Consider the following 27,078-nt stretch of genomic DNA (forward strand, 5'->3'; position numbering starts at 1 on the left):
TTTAAAAATGATAGAATACTTGATTCGTTTATTGCATCAAACTTTTCAATGATCCTGTGAGGTAGGCCACAGTTGTTTCCATTTTACAAGCAGGGAGCTGAGGCTGCGGATGTATCAGGGCTGGGATTGAATCTGAATGTAGTTCAATAGCTTAGAAGTACACCTCAGAGAATGAGGGTGTAGGATCCTGGTGTATGTGTCTCGGAGAAGAGCTCCTATTTGTCAGGCTCTGGTGCCTTATAGATCAGTGGAGGAGCACAGGTTTGGCATGCAAAAAGTCCCAGATGCAATCCCTGGTGTCTCCAGGTAGGGCTGGAATTTCTTTTGCCTGAAAACCTGGAGAGCCACTGCCAGTTAGTGTTGACAGTACTGGGTTAGATGGAACAATGAACTGTCTCAGTATAAGGCAGCTTCTTACGTTTCTACCTCCTGTGCTGTTGGCACTCTGCCTCCTCTTTGAGCCCAATGGACTGAGCTCCAGGCCCCGAGGACACCATCTAGGCCCTGCAGAACCAGCCTTACTGAATATCCAGTCAGCTGATCCCGAAGGGCCGATCCCCATACACCAAGCTTTATAAAGCCCTAGTCTAAGAGTTGCTCCTCAGACTGAGAAACTTGTTGCTTATGGGGGTACATATCTGTTCCCCTTTCCTGTCTAGGTTCGTGATCCCTGCCAGATTTTGACCTTGCATATGCTTGTGTACACACACACACATTGTTACCTCAAATGTTGACCCCTGCCTGATTTTCATTACACTTCTGCCTCTGGTCCTTCTGATCTCCGCCTACTCTTGAATAGCTGAGGCTTAATGGGAGAGTAGACCAAATGGCGTATGTACCATTTCCAGGAATCGCACATGAAGCTTTCCCAACCTGCTGCCCTCCGTATGTTTTGAACTACAATTCCCATCATCCCTGATAATTGGAAGTGCTGCCTGTGGCTGATGAGAGTTATAACCCAAAAGATCTGGACAGCAACAGGGTGGGGAAGGCTGGGAGGGAGGTTGTGGCCAGGAACTGAGGACCTTGTATTGGAATAAAAGAGGGGGCACCTTGAGGCTCTTCTTACTAGTCTCTCAAAGTCGCTTTTTTGCTCCACAGAACATTGCTGCCAGTAAGCCAGATGAGAGGTGAATTGCTTGCTTAGCAACTTGTCTGTCACTCTTCAAGAAAGTTAACATTCCCCACAAATCCTGGACTTTTCTCAGAATTGAGGCCTGATTTCAGCCACCATTAGGCCGGAGTGAAAAAGGGCAGGGCCTGAGGGTGTTTAAACCCTCCAGTTTTGTGCAGTATTTGTTTGTGTAACATATTTTTTTTCAGACCACCCTCTGGCCCTTTGGCAAGGCTTCAAGCCCCTAGTCTATTCACCAGTGCTGCTGGTTTCAGATCCACCAGCTGCCTTGCTTTAGATCTAGTCCTGGTTCCTCCTCACCAGCAGCCACGACAACGAGAACCGGTGGGGCAAGGCATGAGTCTGTGGGACTTGAACCCAGCGCTCTCAGGTCCAAGTACAATGTACAATTCTATGGTTGCTTGTATCCATGAGTTCCCTTAAGAGGCATTGCTTAGGAACAGTTGCCTAGAGAACATCCTTAGCTAAGACAGCATCCTTCACAATCAATGAGTCACTGCATGAGAGAAACAAACAGCAGTTCCTTGAACAATGCCTGTGTGGTCCTTTGAATACAGTGTTGGAACTTGGGGAAGACACAGGACCCCGGCACCATCTTCCAGCCTCTGTTCTCTGTTGGCATCCATTGGTGTCCTGCATTTCAGGGTTATGGTGAGAGTGGGAATGACCCACTGGATGCTAGCACAGACATAGTCAATTTATTGGTATACTGAATTTTCCACAACACATTGTGCTCAAAACAGTTCACAAAACAAATAAATGCAATCCCCCTCCTCAGAATAGAATACAAGGCATGGTTAACTCAGTTACAGTTTATTTAAAACATTAAAATCTAAATAAGCGGAAGATGTACAAAGAGGCCAGCGAATAACGTTCAGTGTCGATAATATACATGCATTAAACAGGTCATGTTAAGAGACTTACTTAACATCAAAACTCCCATTTTAAAAAAAGGTGCTCTAGCAGTGTTCTGATAACAATACTATTAACAACAACAACAACAACAACAATAACATACATGAAATATCAAAAGAAACTGATGCCAATGTAATGTTAATTTCTATCCGAAGTAATGAAATTGTGGCTGAAACGGAAACAAAGATCTTGCCATAAGAATAGAGTTGTGGGGCCTTTTAAAAGACCTCAGTGCTATAGGCCAGGGCTGGGCAACGTGTGGCCCTCCAGATGTTTTGGCCTACAACTCCCATCAACCCCAGCCAGCATAGTCGATAGTGAGGGGAGGTTGTAGGCCAAAACATCTGGCAGGCCACACATTGCCCAGCCCTGGTGTAGGCACTTGATCAGCAACTACATTTTAACAGGCTGGATTCTGAATAAGGGTGGAAGGACCATCAGCATGGGCTCCCTGTCCCTCCCCTCCCTCTGACTCAACATGAGCCAACACAGGAGGAAAGGGCTCCTTCAGCTCCTCCAAGTATGAACACCAACGTACCCCTCAGCACCTGTTTGCAGAAAGCTGCCAAGGTGTATAATAAGACCCGAGCTCTGCCAAAGACTCCATTGCTGATCAGAGGAGGAGGGTGTTAAAGGAACTGAGGTGCCTTTTTGGAAAGGGTGAAAAGCTCTGCGGGGGCCCGATTTTAAACACTCACCCCCACCCCCACCCCATTGCCTATCCTTCGCATAGGCCCTGGCTATATTGAGGCTTGCTCCCAGACCTCTCGCCCCTGTGGCAATCTGCAGTCTGCCACAGTGGGAAGAACTTACGCAAGTTGGCAGTCAGGCCTGGGCTGTGTTGGGCCCTTCAGCGCGGCTTTGAAACAGATCCTCTGTTCCATCACTTGATGGAAAATGGAAGGAGCCACCTTGAATCAAGGAGCTGTCTCTTAACTGTGACTGTCTCTTTTAACAGTAATGCCCCCAGGATGCTAACAGCAGATATTGAATCTCCCCCCTAAGTGCTATCTGAGAGCAGAGCAGAGCAGCAACCTTGATTCCCCCCCCCCCATGTGATTCTGGGGTTTCCTGTAGCAACCACAGAAATGTAATTAACAAAGCAGAGGTGAAGAACCTCAGGCCTGGAAGCCAAATCTGGTCCTCCCGGGGCTCTCCAGAAGGCCACGCCTCCTTCTGCATGCCCCTCCCCTTTCCCCCAGTTACCCAGCTTTGGTGCAGTTCCCCCCCACCATTTAAAAAGGTCAAAATGCTTCTCCTAAGGCATAGTTACCAGCAGTGAGGGCTTGAAGCTAAAATATGATGGTATTTTTCATATTTCAGGCCCCAACCCTTTTGCTTTTGGTCCTGCCAGTCTCCTGAATGTGGCCTCTGAGAGCTGCTCTGAAATGGGCTGGAAGAGCAGTCTTTACCAGCTCAGAAGCACATGTATGACATGAATGTATGGAATTACTTTATATCCGGGAATTGCTTTATGTCAGGGTGGGGAACTTGTGGCCCTTCGGATGTCATTGGACTGCAACTCGTATCACCCCTCAGAATTGGCAATGTTGGCTAGGGCTGATTGGAGCTGTAGTCCAATAACATCTGGAAGGCCACAAGTGGGAGAGGCAAGAGCTCAGTTGTGGAACAGCTGCTTTGCATGCACCAGGTCCCAGGTTCGATTCTTGGCATCTCCAGATAGGGCTGGGAAAAACTGCCTGAAACCCTGGAGAGGTGCTGCTAGTCAGTGTCGACAATACTGGGCTAGTTGGAGCTGTGGTCTGACTCAGGATAAGTCATATTCCTATGCCTGGCCTGGCCTTACATACTGAGTCTGACGGTTGGTCCATGTAACTCAGTTTTGTGTGCTGCCCTGCCTGAGAAAAGCTCCTCAAGATCTCAGATACGCAACCAAGATCCTTTTCATTAGGGACTTTCCGCATGCAACACATGTGCTCTGCCACACAGGTCTGGGCCCTCTCCTCCTTTCAGTTTTGGAGAGACTAAAGTGACTTACTGATCACTTTGGGCAGACATTGGCCAAAGCAGCGAGCACTTTTAAGGACCGAATACATAATGCAGAAATATGTTTAATTCCAAATGGAATCCACACACAATCTCCACATTACTGGTTTGTATGGTATGTCTATTCTAATGTAGAATGTGTTTATCCAATTGGCTTGAGGAACAATGGAAATGGTTCGATGGAAGAAATGTCATTTAACTGGGAGCTGTGGATTTCAATCTGCTGCTGCTATTGTTGATCTGCTGTTAGGCATTAACAGCAAACAGCTGGTCAGTTCAATCAGCTGTCACCACCAAATAGCTGATCTGTACAAATGCTGAGAAATACTAGTGTAGGGGTCCCCAAGCTTTTGGGGATGGTGGGTACTTTTGGAATTTTGAAAGAGTGTTATGGGTGCACTCACAAAATGTCTGCCTTGGCAGGGGAGACTCCTATGTTAACAAAATGATCGCTGTGGTGGGAGTGACACATCGCAAAACACCCGTTTCTCAGAAGGCAAATTGTTGGGACCAAAAGAGAAATAACTTGCCCCAAAACCAAAGTACAAGGCAGAGGAGGGGTCTGAGCTCCAGGTCACAAAACCACTTTTTCGAACCCTCATTTTTCAGGCACTCCTTGCTTCTGAGACAGCCTTATCCAACTTGATGTTGTCTAGATGTCTTGGACTACAATTCTCATCATTCATGACCCTACCTTCTGGGGCTCATGGGAGTTGTAGCTCCAAGCATCTGGAAGGCACCAGGTTGAGGAAATCTGTTCAGCGATTTGACCAAGCATTACCTGTGCATGTACTTTGAAGCATATCTTCACAATCATAAGGACTAGAAATTTGCTCTTCAAAAAATAAAATAAAAGAATGCTGAGATTCTCAGGAATTGTGTGCCCAAAACCATATTCTGTGGCTTTTCTGCAGTATATGAAGAATCTGTTTCAGCATCGTAGAGGCATAATAGTAGAAGAGTTGTCCCGCGTTGTGTAGCCCCAGGCTGCATGCATTAGTTTGTTTATTGTAGAGTCATTCATAAGGGTGAAGGAGAAATACACAAACGGGCTGTTATTGTCCTGTGCACTGAATATTTATTGGAGGGTTATTTGTGAGGGTGGGGCGGCTGGATTTGTTTATTGTAAGCTCACTTATGAGGACTGGGCCCAAGAGACAGGATGGCTGCTTGGGCTTTGCTGGTTATCTATTGTGGTAGAGTGGCTGTGAAATGCTTGTTTCCTCTTGCAAACAAAGTTTGTGCTGGAGCCAGGATTGGGAGGCATTGAAGATAGTGGGACGCGTAAGTGGAGGTGGGTGGGGTGAGGACAGAGGGCTTTTGTATCCCTTCCCTCCACCAGCCTTCCCTAAACTGGTGCCCTCAAGATGTGTCTGACTGCAATTCCCATGACCATACTGGCTGAGAAGAATGGGAGTTGCAATCCGACACGTCTGGAGGATACTAAGTTGGGGAATGCTGCACTGCACAAGTATGCAAACAGCACCCCGTTCAAATAATTCTCTGCAGCATTTTTGTTTTCTAGTTGACAAACATTCATGTCAGCCCGATCCTGGTACTTCGTGAATGCACATATATACGCCAGCCTTCCCCAGCCTCCAGATATATTGGACAACAACTCCCATCATCCCCAATCCATTGGGCATGCTGAGTTAGGATGACGGAAGTTATACTGCATTGCATTGGGAGGGTGCCAGGTTGGGGGAGGCTGCTTTAAGAATTCATCTCTGGCTGCTTCCCAATGCAACTAGCATGGTTCAGCGTTCTTTCTCATTTTTGCCTGTTCGTAATCTACCCTGAGAACATTAGCTATTGGATGGATTAGAAATGCAATTAATTAAATAAATGGTATATTCAAAAAGAGAGAAGGTGCCTTCTTCTGCCTGATCATGTGAGTGAACCGAAGGACCAGACCTAAGGAGAGGTGGCTAAAAAAAATATGAACATGCTGCATTCAAGAAGGTCATTAGCAAGAATTCTACAAAATTGCAACTAGAAGATAAGAAATTTGGAGCGAACTTTTAACTGAAACTTAAGTGAAATTGAATGAAATGATAGTGATTTTATGGAAGCAGCTTTCTTTTCTTTATTATGGCTCCATACAGCCTGAGTTGACGTTTGCCAAGGAAGAAATGTCCCACCCGCTCAGTCTCACCATCCATGAAACTTTGAACCCCTCCCCACCCCCCTATTCCTGGGGAAAATGGGACTTCTACAGGAGGGGAAACTAGACTAAAAGGCTGCCTCCCACCCCAGCTTTTCTAACCTATGTCTCTTTGGGGCAGGGTCATTCCTTTCCTCCCTCCCCCAGGGAAAGGGATTAGGTTACACAGCTCTGGTAACAATTCCAACCTGTTTGGCCTGGAATGTGGCATTTAGGGCCTTGTCACAGGAAATTCGGTCTGTGTTGAAAGCTAGAATTGCAAACAGTTTCATGCCTTGCCCGGGTTGGGGGTGATGGAAAAATGCTGCTTATGCTGAAGGAGCTCTGTCCAGGCGTCCTGGGTCATGGTGAGGGCAAGAGGCAGGGAGTTTAGGGCTAAATCTTTCAGGACTTCTTCCCATGCAACTGTGCTGTGTGTGTGTGTGTGTGTGTGTGTGTGTGTGTGTGTAAAAGTGATGCACAGTTACACTTTTTACTATACTATTGGCTGCCCAAGCTGTATCCGCCTCTGCCACCCCAAATATCTACCCATCTAATCCCAGGCCTTTGGTTGAGTTTTCCCCAGTACATATTTTTGCTCTGCCATCCGTGGTTAAGTGTCAGATGGGGATCTGGAACACCTGAGGTCTAAGATCCTATGAGATAGACGTAGGCAAGTAATGGTTTTTTGGTTTTTTTTGGCCTCTGTTTCCCCATTTGTAAAATAAAATAGGAACAGTAATGATTCCTGAGGTGGTCATGGTAGTCTATTACAGTGGGTGGGGTGGGGTGTGTATAAAAGTATGCATGGTGTGGAGAAAGTGGATAGAGAGAACTTTTTCTCCTTCTCTAGTAATACTTCCCCACCCTGGGGTGTCATCCAGAGAAGCTGAGTGAGGGGAGATTCAGGACAAAGAAAAGGAAATATTTCTTCATACAGCATAGTTAAACTATGGAATTTGCTACCACAAGTTGTGATGGCCACCAATTTGAATGTCTTTAAAAAGGGATTAGATAAATTCACGAAGGAGAAGCCTGTCAATGGCTGTCATGGTCGCTGTATAATACTTCTGGGTTCAGAGGCAGGATGTCTCTCAATACCAGTTGCTGGGGAACACAAGTGGGCGGGTGCTAATGCATTCATGTCCTGCTTGTGGGTTTTCCATTAGCAGGGGTGGGTAACTTGTGGCCCTCCAGATGTTTTGGCCTACAGCTCCCATGATCCCTCATTATTGGTTATACTGGCAAGGGCTGATGGGAATTGTAGGCTAAAACATCTGGAGGGCCACAAGTTGCCCATCTCTGCATTAGGGTATCTAGTTGTCTACTATGGGAACAGAATGCTGGACTAGATAGGCCTTTGGTCTGATCGAAGCACATATCTTCTGTGTGTGTGTGTGTGTGTGTGTGTGTGTGTGTGTGTGTACATGCATTCACACATACATGTGCATGCGCGCGCGCACACACACACACACACAGAGTCTTGTGACATGTTAAAGACTAACACCTTGTTTGTTGCATACGTTTTCATGGACTGCAGTCCAAGCAGTTAAATGGATGAAAACGTGTCTATTGTGGCATAAGCTTTTGTGGACTAGAAAAAGACTGATGCATGATTAGATGAGTGATTCGTATACCTGATGATGAAGTGGGTTCCAGGACACAGAAGCTTATGCTTCCACTGATCTGATAATCTTTAAGGTGCCAGAAAACTTTTTTCCTAGTGTCTACTTTAGTGTTGTGAGTGGAAACACCACAAAAGATTGTAAAGCACTTAGCAGATTTTTTAAAAGTCCTGTACCAGTTATTTGTAATGGTAGTACATGTGCCTGTCATATGCCTATAAATCGAGGTTCCTCAAACTTTCTGTTTTTGTCCCTACTTTCTGTAGTTTCTTTAACTTGTGCTCCCCAAAGCCAGCCCTAACAACCTGTTCCACGGGTGACCTGGTGGAGATTCTCAAAGTCTACAATTGCAGCAAGTGAAGATCTGTGGATCTGGGTACTCACCCAACAGAGGCATTTGAAAAGGAGCCAACTTGACACTCATTTCTGGCTGACGCTCCCTTCTTTCCTTTTGCAGCGGTGGAGACCCAAAGCACAAGTTCAGAGGAGATGGTGCCCAGCTCCCCCTCTCCCCCTCCGCCGCCACGTGTCTACAAACCTTGTTTCGTCTGCAATGACAAGTCCTCCGGCTACCATTACGGGGTCAGTTCCTGCGAGGGCTGCAAGGTGAGTGACCGGAGCCTTCTGGGTTGTGGGGCCTGTCCTGCTTCCAAGACCGTGGGTTGGGGAGTGGGCTGCCCTCTCCAGCTACCTGGGGCAGTGGCCTCCTCACAGCTCGTTTTGCCTCACCAAAATCCAGAGCTCAAGCCAGCATCATGCCTGCAGCTGCTCAGCCAGGAGGGTGTGGTTGGCTACTTCAGCCAGGCCTCCCTTCCTCTGCAAAAGAATGTTTGCAGCAGGGAATTCCAAGTGTGCCAACACCCAAAACAGATTATGTAAGCCAGATGAAATGTGCAAAACAAGCAAACGTTTGCTGACTGGGCATCCTGCATTCCAGTTGCTGAAGATAGGCTATTTGGTTGCAGGATCAAGGGTGGATGGTTGCAGAAATTCTGCCTGGAATTTGAGTGCGATATTCTATAAGATCCTCTAAATAATGTCAGAGTCGGGGCGGGTCTGCAGGTGGCCACCCGACCTGGAGTGCATGTCCTCCAAATTAGGATGCCTCAAATCAGTTGCAGGAGCTGAAAGCTAGAGTCAAACTTTCTGCATGGAAGGGCAGGAAAAAGGACAAGCACCTAATATTTAGACCAGAGCTGGCCGGTTCAGAAGTGCTGTGTTGTCATATTTAGCATGCATAGATGCTTTAGTGCGGGGGTGTAGAAACTCAAGCCCAGGGGTCAAATCCGGCCTTCTGGGGTTCTGTAGGTGGCCACATCCTATCTCCCCCAACCACCATCATTATTGGGTGGTTTCCTAGCTTTTGTGCTATTTTCCCCGTTCTAAAGGTGCAGTCCTACACATGTTTAGACAGAAAGCTACAACTCCCAGCATTCCGGCTGGGGGATGCTGGGAGTTAATAGGATTTTGCTTTCTTTCTAAACATTTATTTATTTATTTATTACATTTTTGTACCGCCCAATAGCTAAAGCTCTCTGGGCGGTTCACAAAAATTAAAACCACAATAAAACAACCAACAGGTTAAAAGCACAATTACAAAATACAGTATAAAAAGCAAAACATGCATAGGATTGCACCCTAAAAGATTGAAATGCCTTCCCTAAGGCTTAGTTATTAGCAGTAAGGGTTGGGCTGAAGATAAAAGATGGCGTCATTTTTGTTATTTTGGCCCTGCCCACCGCTGGTCTCGGAGTGGCCCCCAAGAGCTTCTCCAGCATGGAATTTGGCCCTCAGGCTGAAAGAGGTTCAACACTCCTACTTTAGAGCATTCAAAGCCTGATCTCAGTAATCCTTACAGCTGCCCCTGTAAAGCGGGCCAGTATTGTTGTCCCTCGTCTTGCAGCTGGGAAACAGAGGGAGCCGAGTGCGAGTAACTCTTCTAAGGCCTTCCAGGGAAGCTTTGTAGCTTGGATTTGGGACTTCCTGGCTCGCACACCTAGTCCCTGCACCTGCCTCCCCCAACCTGGCACCTGCCTGATGTTTGCCTACAAGTCGCATCAGCACTGAACATTGGCTGTGCTATCTGAAGTTGATGGGGGTTGTAGTCCAAAACATCTGGAGAGCACCAGACTGGGTGGGTGTGCCTTAGACGATACTGCAGCTCTTTTCACAGGTTAAAAGGGATCACAGATGGTAAGGCCTGGAATGGTTTCATGTGCCTGAGACCTTGGAGAGCAGCTGCCAGTCTGCTAAAACGATCCTGTACTAGAAGGACAGATGGTCTGACTCCATATCAGACCTATATAAGCCTTCCCCAAACTGTGGCCATCCAGATGTGTTGGACCGCAACTCCCAACCAACACATCTGAAGGGGGTCCAAGTTGGAGAAGGCTGTTTTCCCTCTTGATGTATAAAGATTAAAAACTAATATTGCCATATGTCTTAAGATTCATGCTGGTAAGAGGCAAAATAGCCCTTTGAGCTACTCTCTTTCTCTCTCTCTGACCCTTCAGGGCTTCTTTCGGCGAAGCATCCAGAAAAACATGGTCTACACCTGCCACCGGGACAAGAACTGTCAAATCAACAAGGTCACCCGCAACCGCTGCCAGTATTGCCGCCTGCAGAAGTGCTTTGAGGTTGGCATGTCCAAAGAAGGTGAGCACCTCTATTGGGGGTTGTGCGTTGGATCCATTTTGGGAGCGGGGTAGGGGAGTGTATTAGGCCTTCCTGTGGCCTGGTAGAAAACTGGAGACAGGGTGGTTGCCACTTCCTATTTAACCTATTTATACTGTTAGTTTTACCCTACCCAGTGCCTGTTTACCCTACCCTGTGCCTGTTTGCTTTCTCTTCCCCTCCTGTTTTATTATGGTTTTATTAGAATGTAAGCCTATGCGGCAGGGTCTTGCTATTTACTGTTTTACTCTGTACAGCACCATGTACATTGATGGTGCTATATAAATTAATAATAATAATAATAATAATAATAATAATAATAATAATAATAACCTGATCGAGATTAAGCGTGTCCTCCCACAGCGTGTCAGGCATTATACAGAACGATGAGGTGACAAGGACAGGGCTTGAGAGAATGACATAGGGTGAGGTGAACAGAAAGCAAATTGAACAGAAAAGAAGAGGCTATGGTAGGCTAGGCAGGGCTTTGTGGAAGAAGTGGGTTCTGAGAAGAGTTCTGAAAGTGTCAAGCAGCAGTGGGGAACCTTGAGCCCCCCCCCCTCCAATTTGGCCTGTGAGGCATTCCAGGAAGGAACACCCTCTTCTACTAAGCCACGCCCCCTTGCCTTTGCTCTTCTCCTCCAAGTTCAGTCGTGAGGGTTGGGAGATTAGAAGTGCTCCTTGAGACTGTGCACTATCCTGATTGGGAAAGGCGCAGGGGGAGGTGCAGCTGGCTCCCGAACTGGAGGAATCCAAGTGGCCCTCAAGGCTGCAGAGCTCTGCGCTTTGCTCGTCCTGCATCCTCCCCAAGGGGAGAAGGCATCGGGTGGGTGAAGCAGCCTGTCGCTGAGCTGGAGTCTGGAAGGACATCTCCTCCAGGCCTCAGAGCTTTGCCCACCCCCCAATCCTCTCCAGTTGGGGATGGCATAGGGTGGGCAGAGCAAGTGAGGTACGACTTGAGGCGCTGGCTCAGTGCCAAGGCTAGCGTCAAAGGGCTAGCAGGGGCCCACTGACCAGGGCCCCCTGGATTTGCTCCACTTTACCATTGCAGCCTGCTTATTTACCTGCCTCTCACTCTAGCCCAGACAACGGTGGTGATGAGAAAGAGGAGTAACAGATGCCACGGCCTGCTTGCTCCCTGGCTCTCTGCCTGTCAAGCAAGCAAATAGTAGCAATGACGAGAAAGAGGAGCATGAGCATAGAATCATAGAATAGTAGAGTTGGAAGGGGCCTATAAGGCCATCGAATCCAACCCCCTGCTCCATGCAGGAATCCACCTTAAAGCATACCTGACAGGTGGTTGTCCAGCAGCAAGAGCACCTGGTGGCAATGATGGCAGGAAGGTAGACTGATTGAAGGAAGGGGGGTCATGGAGGGTGTCTTGCCCAGGTGCCCTCAAAAACCTGGAAATGGCACTGCTCAGTGCCTCGCATGCTGGCATGGCCCTGCCCATTTTGGTGGTGTTGCACCCTGACTTTGTAGGTATAGCCCTGCCCAATGCTGGCATCTGGCCCATGAGGGGCTTCCCTGGTGGGATAAAGTACCTCCCCACCCCTAATGCATGATAGACTAGGAAAAGGATGCATGTTCTAAGTGGAAGGAGCAGTATGGTGGATCTAGTTCAGCATTCTGTTCCCACAGGGACCAACCAGACGCCCCAATATTCTAACAGATTCTCCCTGTGAGTTTGGACAGGGATCGTACAACATTTATATCGTAGGCCTGTGTGCGCACATCCACCTACCCCACCTGTGTGTATGTACGGGCAAAGTTGAGCATGCACCAGTCTCTGTGTTCCAGGACTTGTCCGAATTATCAAGGCATTTCTGAATATAAAACTGCATTCTCTTAAGGCTTGGCCTGGGTAAATGTGCCTCCTTACAATTCCCCCCACTTCAGCCTCCGTCGCTACAGGCTGCTTTACACATTATGCATGGGACACAGAGTTTTTGTGCCCGATACCAAGACCTGTGTTGCCGAGATACAATCAGAGGTGGATCTCGGAGAACGCACACGGTCCTGACCAGGGCAAGGGATCTTCTTCAGTCTGCAGACTCCTGTGCAGCCATCTGCTTTCCATATCTGGTTTCACAGTATATAACGTTTTCTTCCAAGGTGGCGCTTTGGGATGGATTTCCCCTCTGGGGAAAACATTGAGGGAAAAGTTTACCTCAGAACTGGGATCGTTCAGGAAAGATGCATGAGCAAGAGACTAGATTATGGTCATTTCCCCCCTGGGGGGTGGAAATCCATGTTGATATTTAGTCCTAATGAAATGTTTTCCACGTGTCTTCCTCTGAGGGGAAACAATTCCAAAAGCGCTCCCATGGAGGAACAACAAACAAACAGACTCCCAGAGGAGGAGGGTCCGTTGGTCGTTTCTGGGCCAGGCGGGGCGGGTTTGCCCCCCCTTTAAGAGCGCTGTCAGCTGCCCAGCCTTTTCGGAGACAGAGTGCCTCTCAGCGGCTGTTGCTTTTACTCCCAACTGCTTAGGCATGTCTTCGCGCAGGCCTGGGCCAGGGCTCACATTAATCACCGTCTCTTTAAGAGCCCCTAATTAGGAATGTCTATGTCTCAAAAGCTGGCAATTTATTTCCGAGGGCCTGTCACTTTAAAGGGAGAAGTGGGTGGAGGGGACCGGGGGAGAGGGGTGTTGGGCCGGCTGGGTGTGGGGAGACTGTTATCCCGATGGGTTGTCACTACGGAGACAGGAAACGGAGAGCCTGAGGGATTTGGGCCGGTGGAGCCCCGCCTCCCTTTCCCTCCATATCCCATCTAGGCTCAGATTTGGGACCGGGGTGGGGGCGGTGGGGTGGGGTGGGGTTGCTGAGGAAAGCACAGAACTGAGGAGAAGAGGAGTTTGCCCTCTCAGCTAGACGTGTCCCATTCAGCCTCCTTCACTGTATACCGTTGCTTCTTGAAAGCGAGGGCATTTGCGTTCATGGTGCTGGGGAGGGAGGGGTGCTATTAGTTTGGTGAGAGCTCCCTCAGGGCGGTGTGTTGCGTCGTCTGCGTTGTGTGTGTTTTATCCACCCTCCAAAGCTTGGCTGTATGGCTTGGCTGGCAGTCGCCCCCAGCCCCCATCAGCATTGTGCTGACTGTGGCTATAAGTGTATATCCTGCCGATTGGCGTATCCTGTTCCCAGATCCCTGGCGCTTTATCCTGGGGTGAACAGGAAGGGCAGCCAGGGAAGGCTCAGGCCGAAGAGAGTGCACACGCAACCCCAGGACTCTGGCTAAGGGAGTGGTGACGCTGGCAGGGTGGTGGGAGGGGGGTTACTGGTGCTGCAGACACCCCATGTCAGGAGGCGGAGGAGGAGGGATGGTCTAAAACATGTCCTCCCCACCCCCAAACACAAGAGAAGCTCATTCTGAGCAATCCTTGCAGCATCCATAGGAACACAGGAAGCTGCCTTGTCACTGAATCAGGCCCTTGGTCCCTCGAACTGGTCTTGTCAACACAGACTGGCAGCAACGGCTCTCCGGGGTTTCAACCAGAGTTTTTCCAAACCTACCTGGAGATGCAGAGGACTGAACTGGGAACCTTCTGCATGCAGAACAGATGCCCTACCACTGAACTGTGGCATAATGTCCATCATCCCCTGGTCCCATAGTCCTAATCAGTGACAGGTTAAAAATTGCCACTGCATGGTGTCATTATTCCCTCCCCCCAAAACTGGCCTTTTTTTACCTATTCTTTAACCAATCTATTTGGGTGTAGAGAAAGGTGGTAAAAATGTACAAAGACTAAGTACAGTCTTCCCTAACATGGTGCCTTCCAGATGTGTTGCACTACAATACCTATAATTCCCATCCATGAGCCCAGCATCTGGGGCAGATAAGGAGTTGCTTCCAGTGTTAATGTAAGCCTTATTCATTTCAGTGGATCTATTTGAAGTAGGACTAACATTGGATACTACCCAATGAATCCACGCTGAGCTGTTTTGGCTAAATGCCAAAATATTGTGCTGCTCATACAATATAATCCAAATATATGGATCCAAATATTGGATCCATATATTGTGCTGCAAATATTGTGCTGCTCGTACAGAATTTGGGACTTTTACACACACTGGGTTGGTTCCAGACTTTATCATAATTTGTGTAGATGAATTATGGGTCCCATTGATTTCAGTGAATCGACTCTCACTATGACCAAGTCTGGATTCAGCCCCCTATGTTTTTGTGACATTTGGAGTGGATGAAATTCATTTTTACCACAAAGGTAATTATAAGTTGTCGGTCTTTTGCTCTCTCATGGATAGAATTAACTCTCACGTATACTCCCACCTTTTTCCCATGATGGAATTCAAGGCAGCGTTTGTGAGATTCCTGTGCAGCCACCCATCCAGACAGTGACCACACCCAGACTAGCTTAGCTTCAGTAAGGTTGCAGCATCATGTGCCGTCAGACCACAGTCCTGAAATTTTAAATTTTTGCACAGCAAATGGCACAGCACACATGCACACATAGGTAAAACACTGTGGAAGTCTAAATGTTCTTTCTAAATCTTTGACACAGGCATGAAAAGGGGACCTCTGGTCTATTCAGAAACTGCCAGGCAAAGATCTGAGATGAATGCTACAGCTGAGCTAGTTTGTTATCAGAGCTTGCCGCAGGCCTGCACGATGTGTAGCCCACCAAGCCAAAGATCATTTGCGGGGACCAGCCAGTGGCTCTAAACCCTCTCCTCGTCCTCCTCCACCACTGCCTCCTTGAGTCTATAGAAATGGGGAGGGAGGGCTGGCCAGCAGCCACACCCCTGGCAGACCATAGTAATACTGTAGCTGCATTCAGACCAGTGGATCACAAACTATACAAAGATGGGATCTCTGCCCTGTTGTTGGAGAAGCTCCATTATTGTTATTTCCCAGGGATGAGGAAGTGGTCCTCGTTGTGGGGAGTGAGTTATAGCAACCCTCACCCCCACTCAAGCTATCCAACAACTCTGCAGCTCTCTGTCTGTCTACCTTGGTTATTCCTTCCTGTTTGCCTCTGGCTGAGCACTGTTCTCAGCGCTCTTCCGTGACAGCTTGGCACATGTTTCAGGTTGAGGAATTTGCTGTGCAGCCTAGAGGGCAAGGTGATGGCAGAGGCTTGGAATCTGGAAGAAAAAGATGGGCCCCTTCTGATCCCAAGCAGACTGTTGTGCTGCTGGTTTTTGAATAGCAACAGCAACCGCAGTAGCATGGCAGGGTGGTTCTTTGGCAAAAGGGTGGCTCCTCTATTCACAAAGCTGTAGTGAGGGGAGAAGCTGCACTGGCTGCAATTCTCTCTGCCAAGTCTTTGTTAAGGCACAGGAGCACCCTTCAGCACCAGGCAATGCTAGGAAGGGAGTGCAATGGCTAATACTGTGCCCATAGCTGGGCAGCAGACGCCCCTCGTTCAATGAGTTTATTCTATGATTCTATTCTGTCAGGGATGCTTTAGGTTGGATTCCTGCATTGAGCGGGGGTGTTGGACACGATGGCCTTATAGGCCCCTTGTAACTCTACTATCCTATGATTCTATTCTATGATTCTAATTTGTGGTATCTCCAGCTAGCAGCCTTCCTCAACCTAGGGTGCTCCAGATGTGTTGGACTACAACTCCCAGAATGCCCCAGCCAGGCTGGGGCATTCTGGGAGATGCAGTCCAACACATCTGGAGCGCCCCAGGTTGAGGAAGGCTGAGCTAAAGGATGAGGCAGGAGATGATGGGAAAAGACCCTTCTCTGCCTAAGAGCCAGGAAAGTGGCTGCCAGCCAGAAAATACTGGGCTTTTTATTTATTTATTGCATTTATGTTTACAAAGATTAAAACATGGGCTATGTGGACAAATCGCCTGACCTGGTATGAGACAGCTTCCTATGCTTCTGTGAGGTGGGAATCCTCTAATTCAGGCCTCACCTCATCCACAAATGTACCAGTGGGCTACAGTTCCCTCATGCCCTTTACCTGCCGCCTCAGAGGTTAGCAACTGTCCCATCTGTTTACTGCTTTCAGTGGGATCTGGTAAGCCCATTTTTGCCACCAGGAAGGAGGTTGCGTGGATCCAGGAATTGGGCATTATGACCTTGAAAGGGTTGAATGAAGGTATTTTGATTATATTCCATTTTTTTTAGTTAGATGCTAACGGATATGTAGCTGCCCCAACCTTTAGGGATGTAATGACATGGGACAGCGGTACCATTTTAGAATATGAATTCTAGGAGTATATTTTGTATAGTTGGATTTTTTCGGTTTTGTTTTACAAAAAATATATTTATTTTGGGATAGTGTTACGCTGAGCGATAACAGAATTTAAAAACACACTTGTCTAACAACTGAGATTGAGTCATGCAATTCACTTAGGGCACATGACTGGCTGGGGAATGCTGGAAATTGTAGGACTTTTTCTGTTTAAACATGCATAGGATTGCACCCTTAGTAAGGAAAAGGTAGCTAAGAGAATATATATATATATATATATATATATATATATATATATATATATTGTTCTCTTTAGTCTTCCATGTGTGAATTAGGAGCCGTCAATTCTAAGCCTTGTTTGGAAACTAGTAAGAAGTAGGCTTTTGCGTTTTGAATTGTTTTGTGACATTTGAAACATTGCTGTCTTATAGATTAGCGCGAAAGATACATAATTTATCATTGCTGGTATGCTTTGAAGTTGTAAGGTGGATTTAAACTGTGTAATTTTTTAAGACTTGTAAATGTGTTATTAAAGATTCTTTGGTATTATTCAGTTGCCCTTCATAAAGAGACCTCCTCAAAACTTGTCAGGAACTATAAACATTGGTGCTGTCCTTTTTGTCTCTGTGTAGGCCTGTTTTTGGACTATAGATCCCATTTTGTGTCGTTATCAAAAACATCTAGTGTGTGCCTGGTTGCCTTCCCCTGCTCTAGACCAGGGGTGCAGAACTTCAGGCCTGGCCTGGGGTCCCAATCCTGTCCTTTGGGGTTCCCCAGGAGGCACGCTCCCCCCCCCAACTACCTATTGTGTGGTGATTTCTCAGCTTTTGTGTATGTCCCCACCTCATTTTCCTTGGCTACTGGTAGTAAGAGCTTGGAGCTACAATATACTGATAAGTCTGGTAATTTTGGCGCCACCCCCTTTTGCCTTCAGCCTGGAATGGAATTCAGTCGTGGGCTGAAAGAGTTTCAACATCCTGATTCTAACCACTATTGGCTTCCCTGGAAGACACTTCTTGAAGGGGAGCCAACGCTCCTGCTGCCACTGTGTGTCCTGAGAATGATTTACCTGCACGACTCACTCTTTTCTGGAGATGTAAATTAAAGCCTTTTGGGGGTTGAATTGACTTGGTCAGGTCATAAGAACCTAAGAGGTTGCCAGTCTGGCTCAGGCCCACAACATGCCTCATTCCCCTCACCTTTCCCCTTTCTCCTTTCAGCCGTGAGGAATGACCGCAACAAGAAGAAAAAAGACGTGAAAGAGGAGGTGGTGGTGGATAGCTATGAAATGACGCCTGAGCTAGAAGAGCTCATCCAGAAAGTCAGCAAAGCCCATCAGGAAACCTTCCCCTCCCTCTGCCAGTTGGGCAAATACACCACAGTAAGGGCTGTGTGCTCTCTCTCGCTCTCTCTGCTGTCTGTACATGTCCCCATGGAAAATAAAGCTAGTGGGCGGAGGGTGTTGCTGGATACATCTAGCCCCAACTAAGTCCACATAAGCACATCTCAGTTGCAACCCTAAACATTTTGGGCTGATTCAAACATAATGCTAAACCATAGCATTTAGCATTACAAGAATGACCCTGGCTTCCTGGAGGGCTCGATTCCCCCATCTCCTGGCATGGCCACAATGAGGAGTTTACGAACATAGGGACGTAGGAAGCTGCCATATACTGATTATCATGGCTTAAACTGCCACAGTTGTTTGTTTAAGCCACACCGCATGTCAGGCATGATTTAAATAATCACTGCCCAGGTACAACTTGTCATGTTGTCTGAACCTGGGCAGCATGGCTTGTTTGAGGACTAAACAATCTTCAAGTAACCCATAGGCTGTTGTTGAGTTATTTGAGGGTTTGCTTACTTCTTAAACAAGTCAGACAACAGGACAAGCTGTGTACAGGCAGTGATTATTCAAATCGTGCCCAGCACACGCTGCAGCTCCAACAAGGCGCCATGGCTTGTTTAAGCGATGGTGATTGTGTGAACCAGCCCACTGAGTCAGATTCTTGGTCCATCTAACCCAGTTTTGTCGACAGTAACTTGCAGGGGCTCTCCAAGGTTTCAGGGAGGAGTCTTTCCCAACCCCACCAGGGGATGGCAGGGATTGAACCTGGAACCTTCTGCACGCAAAGCATTTGCTCTCCCACTGAGCAACAGCCCCTTCCATTTACTTCCATTTTAGAGTAACCACAGCATGACGTATCATCTGAAATCTGGACAAACTACGGTTAATCTTAACTATGGTTAGTGGAAACAAGCTAACTTCAAACATAGTTTATGAAGCTGGTTTGCTTTCCCTAACCATAGTTAAGATTAACCACAGTTTTAGGTTCAGACAACACGACACCCTGTAATTACTCTGACATGAAATGAAAACTTCCAAACTCCTTGTTGTGGCTGCACCAAAATATTGGCGGGGAGCACATAAGCTCACAGGGATACTAGACTTCATGTGCTGTATTGGGTTAGTACTACTTTAGGGTCTTCTCTCCAGTTATTCCAAATTTGTACACAAGACATTCTTTCAATTTAAAAACTGGATTTAAAAAGTTAAAAATGTTGAGAAAGGCAGAAGTGGCAAGACAGGATAATAGCCAAAGTGGGAGAATTGGGGAAAAGATATTCACACACACCTCTACCTCTGTCTGAAGAAGGATTGTTAGTTCTAAGAGACATTGTGGTAGGGTTGGCATCTATTTGGTGGTATAACGACCTTTTGTTTTTAAGAAACCTAGTAGAGTAGAGGACATGGAAGAAGACAGTCTAAGCCATGCAAACTATTAGTGGCGTATATCAGGGAGGGGCAGAAAATAGATCTCCAGTTGTTTCAGACTTCAGCTCCCAGCATTCCTGACCCACTGACCATGCTGGCAGGGGCTTTTGGGAGTCGAAGTCCAAAAGATCTGGAGGTCTACCTTCTGCTCACCTCTGGTGTCTATTAAAACAGTTTTACAAAACTGGGCTGGTGTTGACTTCCTCTTTAGCCAATACCTCTCCTGGGATGTGTGGGCAGTTCACACAACTTCAACTGCTAGGTTGATATGCATGTTTAGCGTTGATAGTGTCACCACTATTTTTGTGGGGGTGATTTAGATTTTTATTTTTTTAAAGAGAAATAGGGAAGGGGGAAATAGGTGAAGGAAGAAGAAAAGGCAGCAGGAAAAGATGGTGGTGGTGGGGGGGAAATAATACTAAAAAGTTGGCCTCATATTTCAATTTGTGAGCTAAAGTTGACTCTCAGTTTTGAAAAAGATGACAGAATGTTGTCTGAATTCACTCCCAGCATCAGCCTCTTCTAGCAAGGTTGCTGTCAGGGATAGGGCCAGAATGCTGGCTGGGTGGAGGCCTTGCAGACCTCGGGTGCACACTCACATGTGTGTGTGTTTCTAAATGTGTGTGTATACACACATAATATCACAGCTATTGGTGAGGGTGGAAGCTGAAACCTTTTGCACTAAATATATTGTTAAACTATAGATAACCTATAAATACAGTTTGAGATAAACTAACAATAGAACAATGTTTTGCCAGAGAGAGAGAGAGAGAGAGAGAGAGAGAGAGAAGATGCAAGGGGGCAGGGGGCAAAGCAGCAGCAGTCCTAATCTCTTGTCCTCCTTTCTAGAACTCCAGCGCAGATCACAGAGTCCAGCTGGACCTGGGGCTATGGGACAAGTTCAGCGAACTGGCCACCAAGTGCATCATCAAGATTGTGGAGTTTGCCAAACGCCTGCCAGGCTTCACCACTCTCAGCATTGCTGACCAAATCACCCTGCTCAAAGCGGCCTGCCTAGATATCCTGGTGAGGAGCTCAGCCGCAGCAGCCTATGGGAGCTGATGAAAAGGGGAGGGTGGGTGGCCATGGCTGGCGGTGAGTGAGTGGGTGGGTGGGTGGAGGCTGCACAAGCGTAGGGTTGCGTGTACTGTAAAAAGCAACAACAGGAATGCAATCTGTATCAAGGTGACTCAAATTTTGCAAGGCATCTAAATGATGCCAATAAATGCATATACTTGACTAATGATGGTCCTCCTAATTATGGGGAGGGGCGAGAAGCTTAGACAGGAAGTTGGGAAGCCCCCCCCCCTTCTGTTTGCTGGAAATTCTGCTCAACTCCATGTCTGGCTGCTCAGGTTTCTCCGGGCATCTTCCAAACTCTCCCAGACCTATCAGTGTAGGATTGAAGCCCGGAACGTACTTGAAAGGCTGAGATTCTCAGCATCCTGGATTGTGTGCACTTATGCAGAACCAGGGAAGACATGATGCAAGCTTACACATACACCTGGCGCCCTCTCCCTGTGATACTGTTTTTGACCACCTTATCTGTCCCATCTTCCCCCTGCCCTCTCGACTGCCACAGATGCTCCGTATTTGCACCCGCTACACCCCGGACCAGGACACCATGACCTTCTCAGATGGGCTGACCCTGAACCGTACCCAGATGCACAATGCTGGGTTTGGGCCTCTCACTGACTTGGTCTTTGCCTTTGCCGGGCAACTCCTGCCTCTCGAGATGGACGACACGGAGACAGGCCTGCTCAGCGCCATCTGCCTCATCTGTGGAGGTAAGGACCCCATAGCAGCCCTCTGCAGGCTTTTTAAGTTTAGCTGGTGGCAAAGGGAGCCTTGTCTTCTGGAGGAGACAGATCTCTGATTCTCAAAGATCAGGTCCTTTCCAAGCACTGATGAAGGAACTGCTCTAGGGAGTGTTGACATTGTGGTTACCTTCTTTTCTCCATCGGAAGGGAAGAGACCAAGGCATCCTTCCTCAGCCTGGTATCTTTCACAGGAGGTGCACTACAACTGCCATCATCCCCAGCCAGGAAGCTTGCTGGACATTCTGGTGAGGGATATATTGTCGCCCTACACCTCTGGAGGGCTCCAGGCTGGGGAATGACATCTGCAAGAGGCCTAGGATAGTACTGTAAAAGAATAATGTGTAAGAGGTTGCTATAATCTGCAATCATAAAAAATATGCCAATTCGACACATGTACATAGTTGTGTTTTTAAATGGTTGCTCACTTGCTGTTAAAGCCCTGGTTAATCTAGGTGCATCTATCTAATCTATTTTTGTCTCATCTCATTTGTGCCCTTCCCTCCAAGGAGCTTTTAAACAGAAAAGCGTGGGCTATTGGAACTGCCTGTGCTGGCTCCTTACTGTCTCATGAATGTGGTTTGAAATGCTGGTAAATCGGGTGGGTGGCAAATGGTTGCATGTGCGCCCCCCACCCCACCCCGGTGGCGATTCCCCACCCACCCCCGTCCACTGGATTCTCAGTGATTCTGCCAGGAAACAAAGTGCATGGGGAGCGCGTGCCTTGTTTCTCGGGAGAATCACACCATTTTGATGGGACTGGGGCAGCGATTCTGCATTGCATGCCTTGCTTCTCTACGGAAACTGTGATTCTGCTAGGAAACAGCACATTCCTTACACTCCTTGTTTCCCAGTGCCCTTGCTGGGAATCCAGAAACGCAGCCACTTCGGGTGGAAGAGGAGGGGTGCAGCCCACAATGGACTCCGGGGTTGCTAGTGTGGCCCTTCAACCTACCCAAATTGCCCAACCCTGCCCTAAATGGCCTAGTCTCAGCTTCCACTCCACATTCCATCACAAACTCTCCCTTCTTTTTTGTTGAACGGTACATACGATGGAAAATGATAATTATATATACACAATCTATGTGTCGTTCCCCCCCCCCAATTTTCAAAATGTATTTTCTGTTCTGTTTGTTGATATTCACAATAAAAAAGAGAAAGAATTTATTAAAATTAGTTTGGCCAGGAACATCCTAAATGACACCATCTATTTTTATAGAATTTCTGCCCCACCTGTCTATGAAACAATCAAGGCATCCTACAGAAAATAAAGCAAGCGGGCAAACAGTGCTCCATGACTTCCTTTTCTCCACAGATCGAATGGACCTGGAAGAGCCCGAGAAAGTGGACAAATTGCAAGAGCCCCTGCTGGAAGCACTGAAGATCTATGCTCGCCGACGTCGCCCCAACAAGCCTTATATGTTCCCCCGCATGCTGATGAAAATCACTGACCTAAGGGGGATCAGCACCAAAGGTGAGCGCAAATCATCATCCTGGCCTCCTTGCACTGGTTGCTGATACATTTCCGAGGTACTTATTTTAGTCTATAAAGCCTTATATGGCTCTGGACTGCAATACTTTGATGGAGTGCCCCTCCTAGCCCTATATTACACCTCTGCGCACCTCCTCCAAGGAAGGGTCAAAGGATGGCAACAAGGGAGAGGGCCTTCTCAGTGGTGCCCCCCTCCCTGATTATGGAATGCTTCCCCCAGGGAAGCCTGCCTGGCACCAACAGTGTCACTGTTTCAGTGCCAGGTTAAGACTTTCCTCTATTCCCAGGCATTTGTTGGTGTATGATGGGCTGTTTAATACCTCGGTTGAAAGTCATCACTGATGTTTTAGTTGTGTTATGGTGCGGTTAAAACAATTACAGCAAACAATTGCTGTAATTGTTTTAAAAGAAGTATGTTTTAATTTGCATTAACTGATGTTTTTGGGGAGAAAGGCATCCAAATCCTCCTCCTCCTCCTCCTCCTAATACTACTACTATGCTGCTACTACTACGACTACTAGTAGTAGTGCTTCCAGATACCGGAGTGTGGGATCGTTGTACATTACCCTCTAGATATGAACGTGTGCAGTTTTCTACATGGAACTGAAAGCCACGTGGAACTTCTGCACTACATGATGCAGCCCCTCGTGGCTGCCCAGTGATTGGTTTCAGTTTGAATAAGAATTTAAGAAGCTGCTTTATACTGCATCAGACCATTGGTATTGTCAACCCTGACAGGCAGCAGTTCTACAGGGTTTCTTGCAGCATCCTTTCTTAGCCCTATTTGGAGATGACGGGTATTGAACCTGGAACCTTCTGCCTGTAAAGCAGGTGCTCTACCGCTGAACCACAGCTCCTCCCCATGTCTCTTAATTGTAATTGCTTAATGATTGGGAGTGTTTTTGTGTGTCTGAGGTGAATCACCCTTGTAGAAGTTGTTGGGGCTGATGAATTGTATTTTGTTTGGTGAGGAGGGAGGGAGAGAGAGATCTTGTGTGTTTCAGGCCTGGTCACCTCACCTCCAGGCGGGCTTAGCTCGACTCATGGTGGAAGACATGCAGAAGTGCTTCTCGTTTTCAGGACTGCCACGTTTTTCTTCCTGACATTGTGGAGGAAATGCTGTTCTCCTTGATGCCTTCCTTCCCCCTAACATCTCTGGTTCCACCTCAACAGGGACGGAAAGACGAAAGCCATTGAGTGCAGTGCCCCCACTGAGGTGAGGAGGATGGCAACACTGATGCCAAAAGGCTGTGCTTCTCCTCCACTGCAAGTCTTTGGTTCCTCCAACTCCAGGGCCTTCTCCCTGTGAAAAGCCTTCTCGGGGGCTGGATTTGTCCGCAGGGGGCCAGTTGTCAATTGTTGCACGGAAATACGCCGGTTCCACGTCACGTGCTTTCCGGGGCTGCGCCCTGGACAGCCCTGCCCATGGTCAAGCTTGCTACATTGCAGCTCCACCTTTCCTGCTGGGGAAACTCACAGCTTCTCATGCCTACCTTTTCCCATTCCCTCTCTTGCAACAGGCGCCGAACGAGCCATCACCCTGAAGATGGAGATCCCCGGCCCCATGCCGCCGCTCATCCGAGAGATGCTGGAAAATCCCGAGATGTTTGAAGAGGAGCTGTCGCAACCCCCGCCATTGGCAGAACCGCCCAGCACTGAGGAGAGCCCAGCCGACCCCAAGAGCCAGGAGGAGGCTCCCTAGCATCTCAAGAGAGCCAGGATCTAGGCTGGGAAAGGCCGGGAGAAAACCCCTCAGCGTCTATCTCCTCCGTCCTTTCCGTTGCCCATTTCCTTTGAGACTCAGTTATTCAGGCTTGCCTTTCCTGCTCTTGGCCCATCAGCCAGAGTTGGGTGTAACGGCAACACTCGTGACCAACGAGGAGGCGTCACATCCCCCTCTCCTCTGCTGTGTTTGGTGACTTGGGGTGGATGCCTCTTGCCTTAACCCTTTCCTTTCGGGGGCCTTGGATGTATATTCTGAAGCCTTTGCCCCTCAACCCCCAAGCTTTGCCAAAGTCCCCCGACGGCCTGCCCCGTGGAGTCGGGCGCCCTCAAGCCAAATTTTCAGGACCTGGGAAGCCCCCAAGGGGCTTGGACTTGGAGACCCTCCCTTTCGAAACGGGGTGAGCTCCAAATGTGCAATTCCCTGCCTCCCCCTGCACCTGTGAGGAAAAGAACGGGGCACCGCGAGAGCCGGTAAAGAGACTCTGCAACACGCGGGCCCTATGCAATGATTCGTGGCCTCCTCCCTCCTACCCAGTCCACAGTCTCGGCTGGAGGTCAGCTGTACAATTCAGCCTCCCAAGCCAGGGGATCCAGGCATCCAAGACACTATTTATTCAAGTTTCTGAAGACAGAGGGATGGCATGGCCTCCAACACCCCCACGCATGCCTGCTCCCACTGCACGCACAGGGAACGTGGACCAAGGATTATGGGGTATGGGGAGAGCGAAGCCAGGAAGGACTTCAACATTGACATCCCCATTGTGGGCTGGTTGGGTGTGTGTGTGTGTGTGTGTTAATATCCATCCCTTATGGATTCCAATGAGATGTGGAGCTGTTTTCGAGGGAGGTGAGCTGTGGGGTTGGGTGGGGGAAGGGGGGCTTCTTCTTTTTAGCTGTATAAAGTGCTAATGTTTTATTGCTGAGGCAGAGATCAATCCCATAGTGGGGTTTGGGGAGGGGCAGCAGTCCTTCCCCCTGCCTCCCCAGTCCCAATGCGGAGGGATATCAGGGTTATGGGGCCGGGGGTGGGGCGGGTAGAGGGGGAAACTGTATCTGTTCTTGCTTGGGATGCTTTTGACCCCGGTGCTAAGAATTCTGGGAAAACAGACCCCAAAGGATGCCAGATACCAAAGATATCAAGGAAAGGGTGGAGGTGAGAGGGGTGCAGAGCTATAGACTTGAACCCATTTGCTGTGCCTCAGGGCGCCCCTTCTGTCTCCCCCTAAGGAGAAGCCAGCTGCCCCTCTCCAAAGGTCATATGGAAAGGGAAGGGGGTACTTTTGCTTGCCTTTATCTCTGCTTTCCCAGCACTTTGATGGAGGGGAAAGGGTAGGACTGCTCCTGCTCCAGGAAACGGAGTGGGTCTCCTTCCCCTAGGCCTACAGGAGGCCGGCTTTGCTCCACCATCACACCACCACTACCACCACCATTCCAATGGACCAAATAAAAGATACAGGCAATGCTCGTTCTTATCGCTCGAGGGCCAAAGTCCTTCTGAAGACTTTATTATTCCCCCACCCCAGCCCCGCTCTTTGCTCCTAGCAATCTGAAATGATTGAAACCCTAACACTACAAGGGGGTTGGGGCGGGGTGGGGTGGGAGGGAGCGTGGCATCACACCACCGTCCTTTGCTGATGTTTCACCATTAGCAGCTGCTATTCCATCTCATGCTACATCTCCTCCCCTCCCCATCAGGGGAGAACGGCAGGCAGCCACCCTTGCTGCACTTTGCATCAGCACTAGGGGAGGGCAGTAGCCCCGTCACAAGGATGGAGGGGTGTGTGTGTGTCTTTTTGCCACGCTGCTTTGGGATGATAGCTGAAAGTGCTGCTGCTCCCTGCTGGCCATGAGTGGGGCAACACTTTCGGCAGATTTATTTATTTGCCTATGTTTACACCAGTAAAAGGGGGGGGGGGATAGGTAGCACAGGGGAGTTATGCCTTCACCCTACCCTATTCCACAGCAGGTGATGGAGGGGTGCCAGCACCCCAAGGAACAGGGGCTCCGCTCAAACATCATGATTTCTTCCCCAGTCATTTTAAACTGCCAAAAGGAAATAAGTAAAATACCCCAGGCCTTAAAATGGGGTCTGTTTGTTTGCGGTGGGGCGGGATGGAAAAGAGGGTGAAGCCCTTCTGTGATGTTTACAGACCAGCTTTCCATGGTATTTTAGAGGAACCTCTCCTGCCCCTGCACTCCCAGCTGTGCCGCAGAACAGGGGGCTTTTCTATTTTTGCAAAATAAAGTGATGGAAATTCATTCACCTCTGCTGAATTTATTTGTCTCTCAGCGAGTGTCTGTTTTCTACTAAAAATTCACACAGGGTCATTTGGAGTCTATGACTGCAGAACCTCAGGCCATGGGTCAAATCCAGCCCACCTGGGATCTCAATTTGGTCCTCCAGGGCTACCTAGGTGACCACAGCCGCAGCTTTGGAGCAGCTTTTTCCTCCATTCTAAGCATCCGATATGTCTGTCCTAAGGCTTAGTTACTCTCAGTAAGAGCTTCAAGCTAAAACATGTAGGTGTTCTTAGTATTTGGGGCCTAACCCCTTTGCCTTTGGCGCTATCCCATTTTGCCTTTGGCCCTGCTCACAATT

At 48.3% G+C, this 27,078-nt stretch overlaps 1 protein-coding gene across 2 annotated transcripts in view; it reads left to right on the top strand.

Moving 5' to 3' along the window:
* The window catches only part of RARG (retinoic acid receptor gamma), a 127,689-nt gene extending 102,356 nt beyond the window's left edge, over window positions 1–25,333 (top strand). For both annotated transcript variants that reach the window (XM_063119579.1, XM_063119580.1), the window contains 7 exons: window positions 8,283–8,431; window positions 10,339–10,480; window positions 17,890–18,050; window positions 20,295–20,471; window positions 21,028–21,232; window positions 22,578–22,736; window positions 24,275–25,333. In XM_063119579.1, the coding sequence (XP_062975649.1) occupies window positions 8,283–8,431; window positions 10,339–10,480; window positions 17,890–18,050; window positions 20,295–20,471; window positions 21,028–21,232; window positions 22,578–22,736; window positions 24,275–24,456 (1,175 nt within the window). In that variant the 3' untranslated portion in view covers window positions 24,457–25,333. The remainder of the gene's footprint in view (window positions 1–8,282; window positions 8,432–10,338; window positions 10,481–17,889; window positions 18,051–20,294; window positions 20,472–21,027; window positions 21,233–22,577; window positions 22,737–24,274) is intronic.
* Window positions 25,334–27,078: the final 1,745 nt, after the last annotated feature.

The sequence above is a fragment of the Elgaria multicarinata genome, chromosome 3 (assembly GCF_023053635.1).
Source record: "Elgaria multicarinata webbii isolate HBS135686 ecotype San Diego chromosome 3, rElgMul1.1.pri, whole genome shotgun sequence".
Taxonomy (NCBI): Eukaryota; Metazoa; Chordata; class Lepidosauria; order Squamata; family Anguidae; genus Elgaria; species Elgaria multicarinata.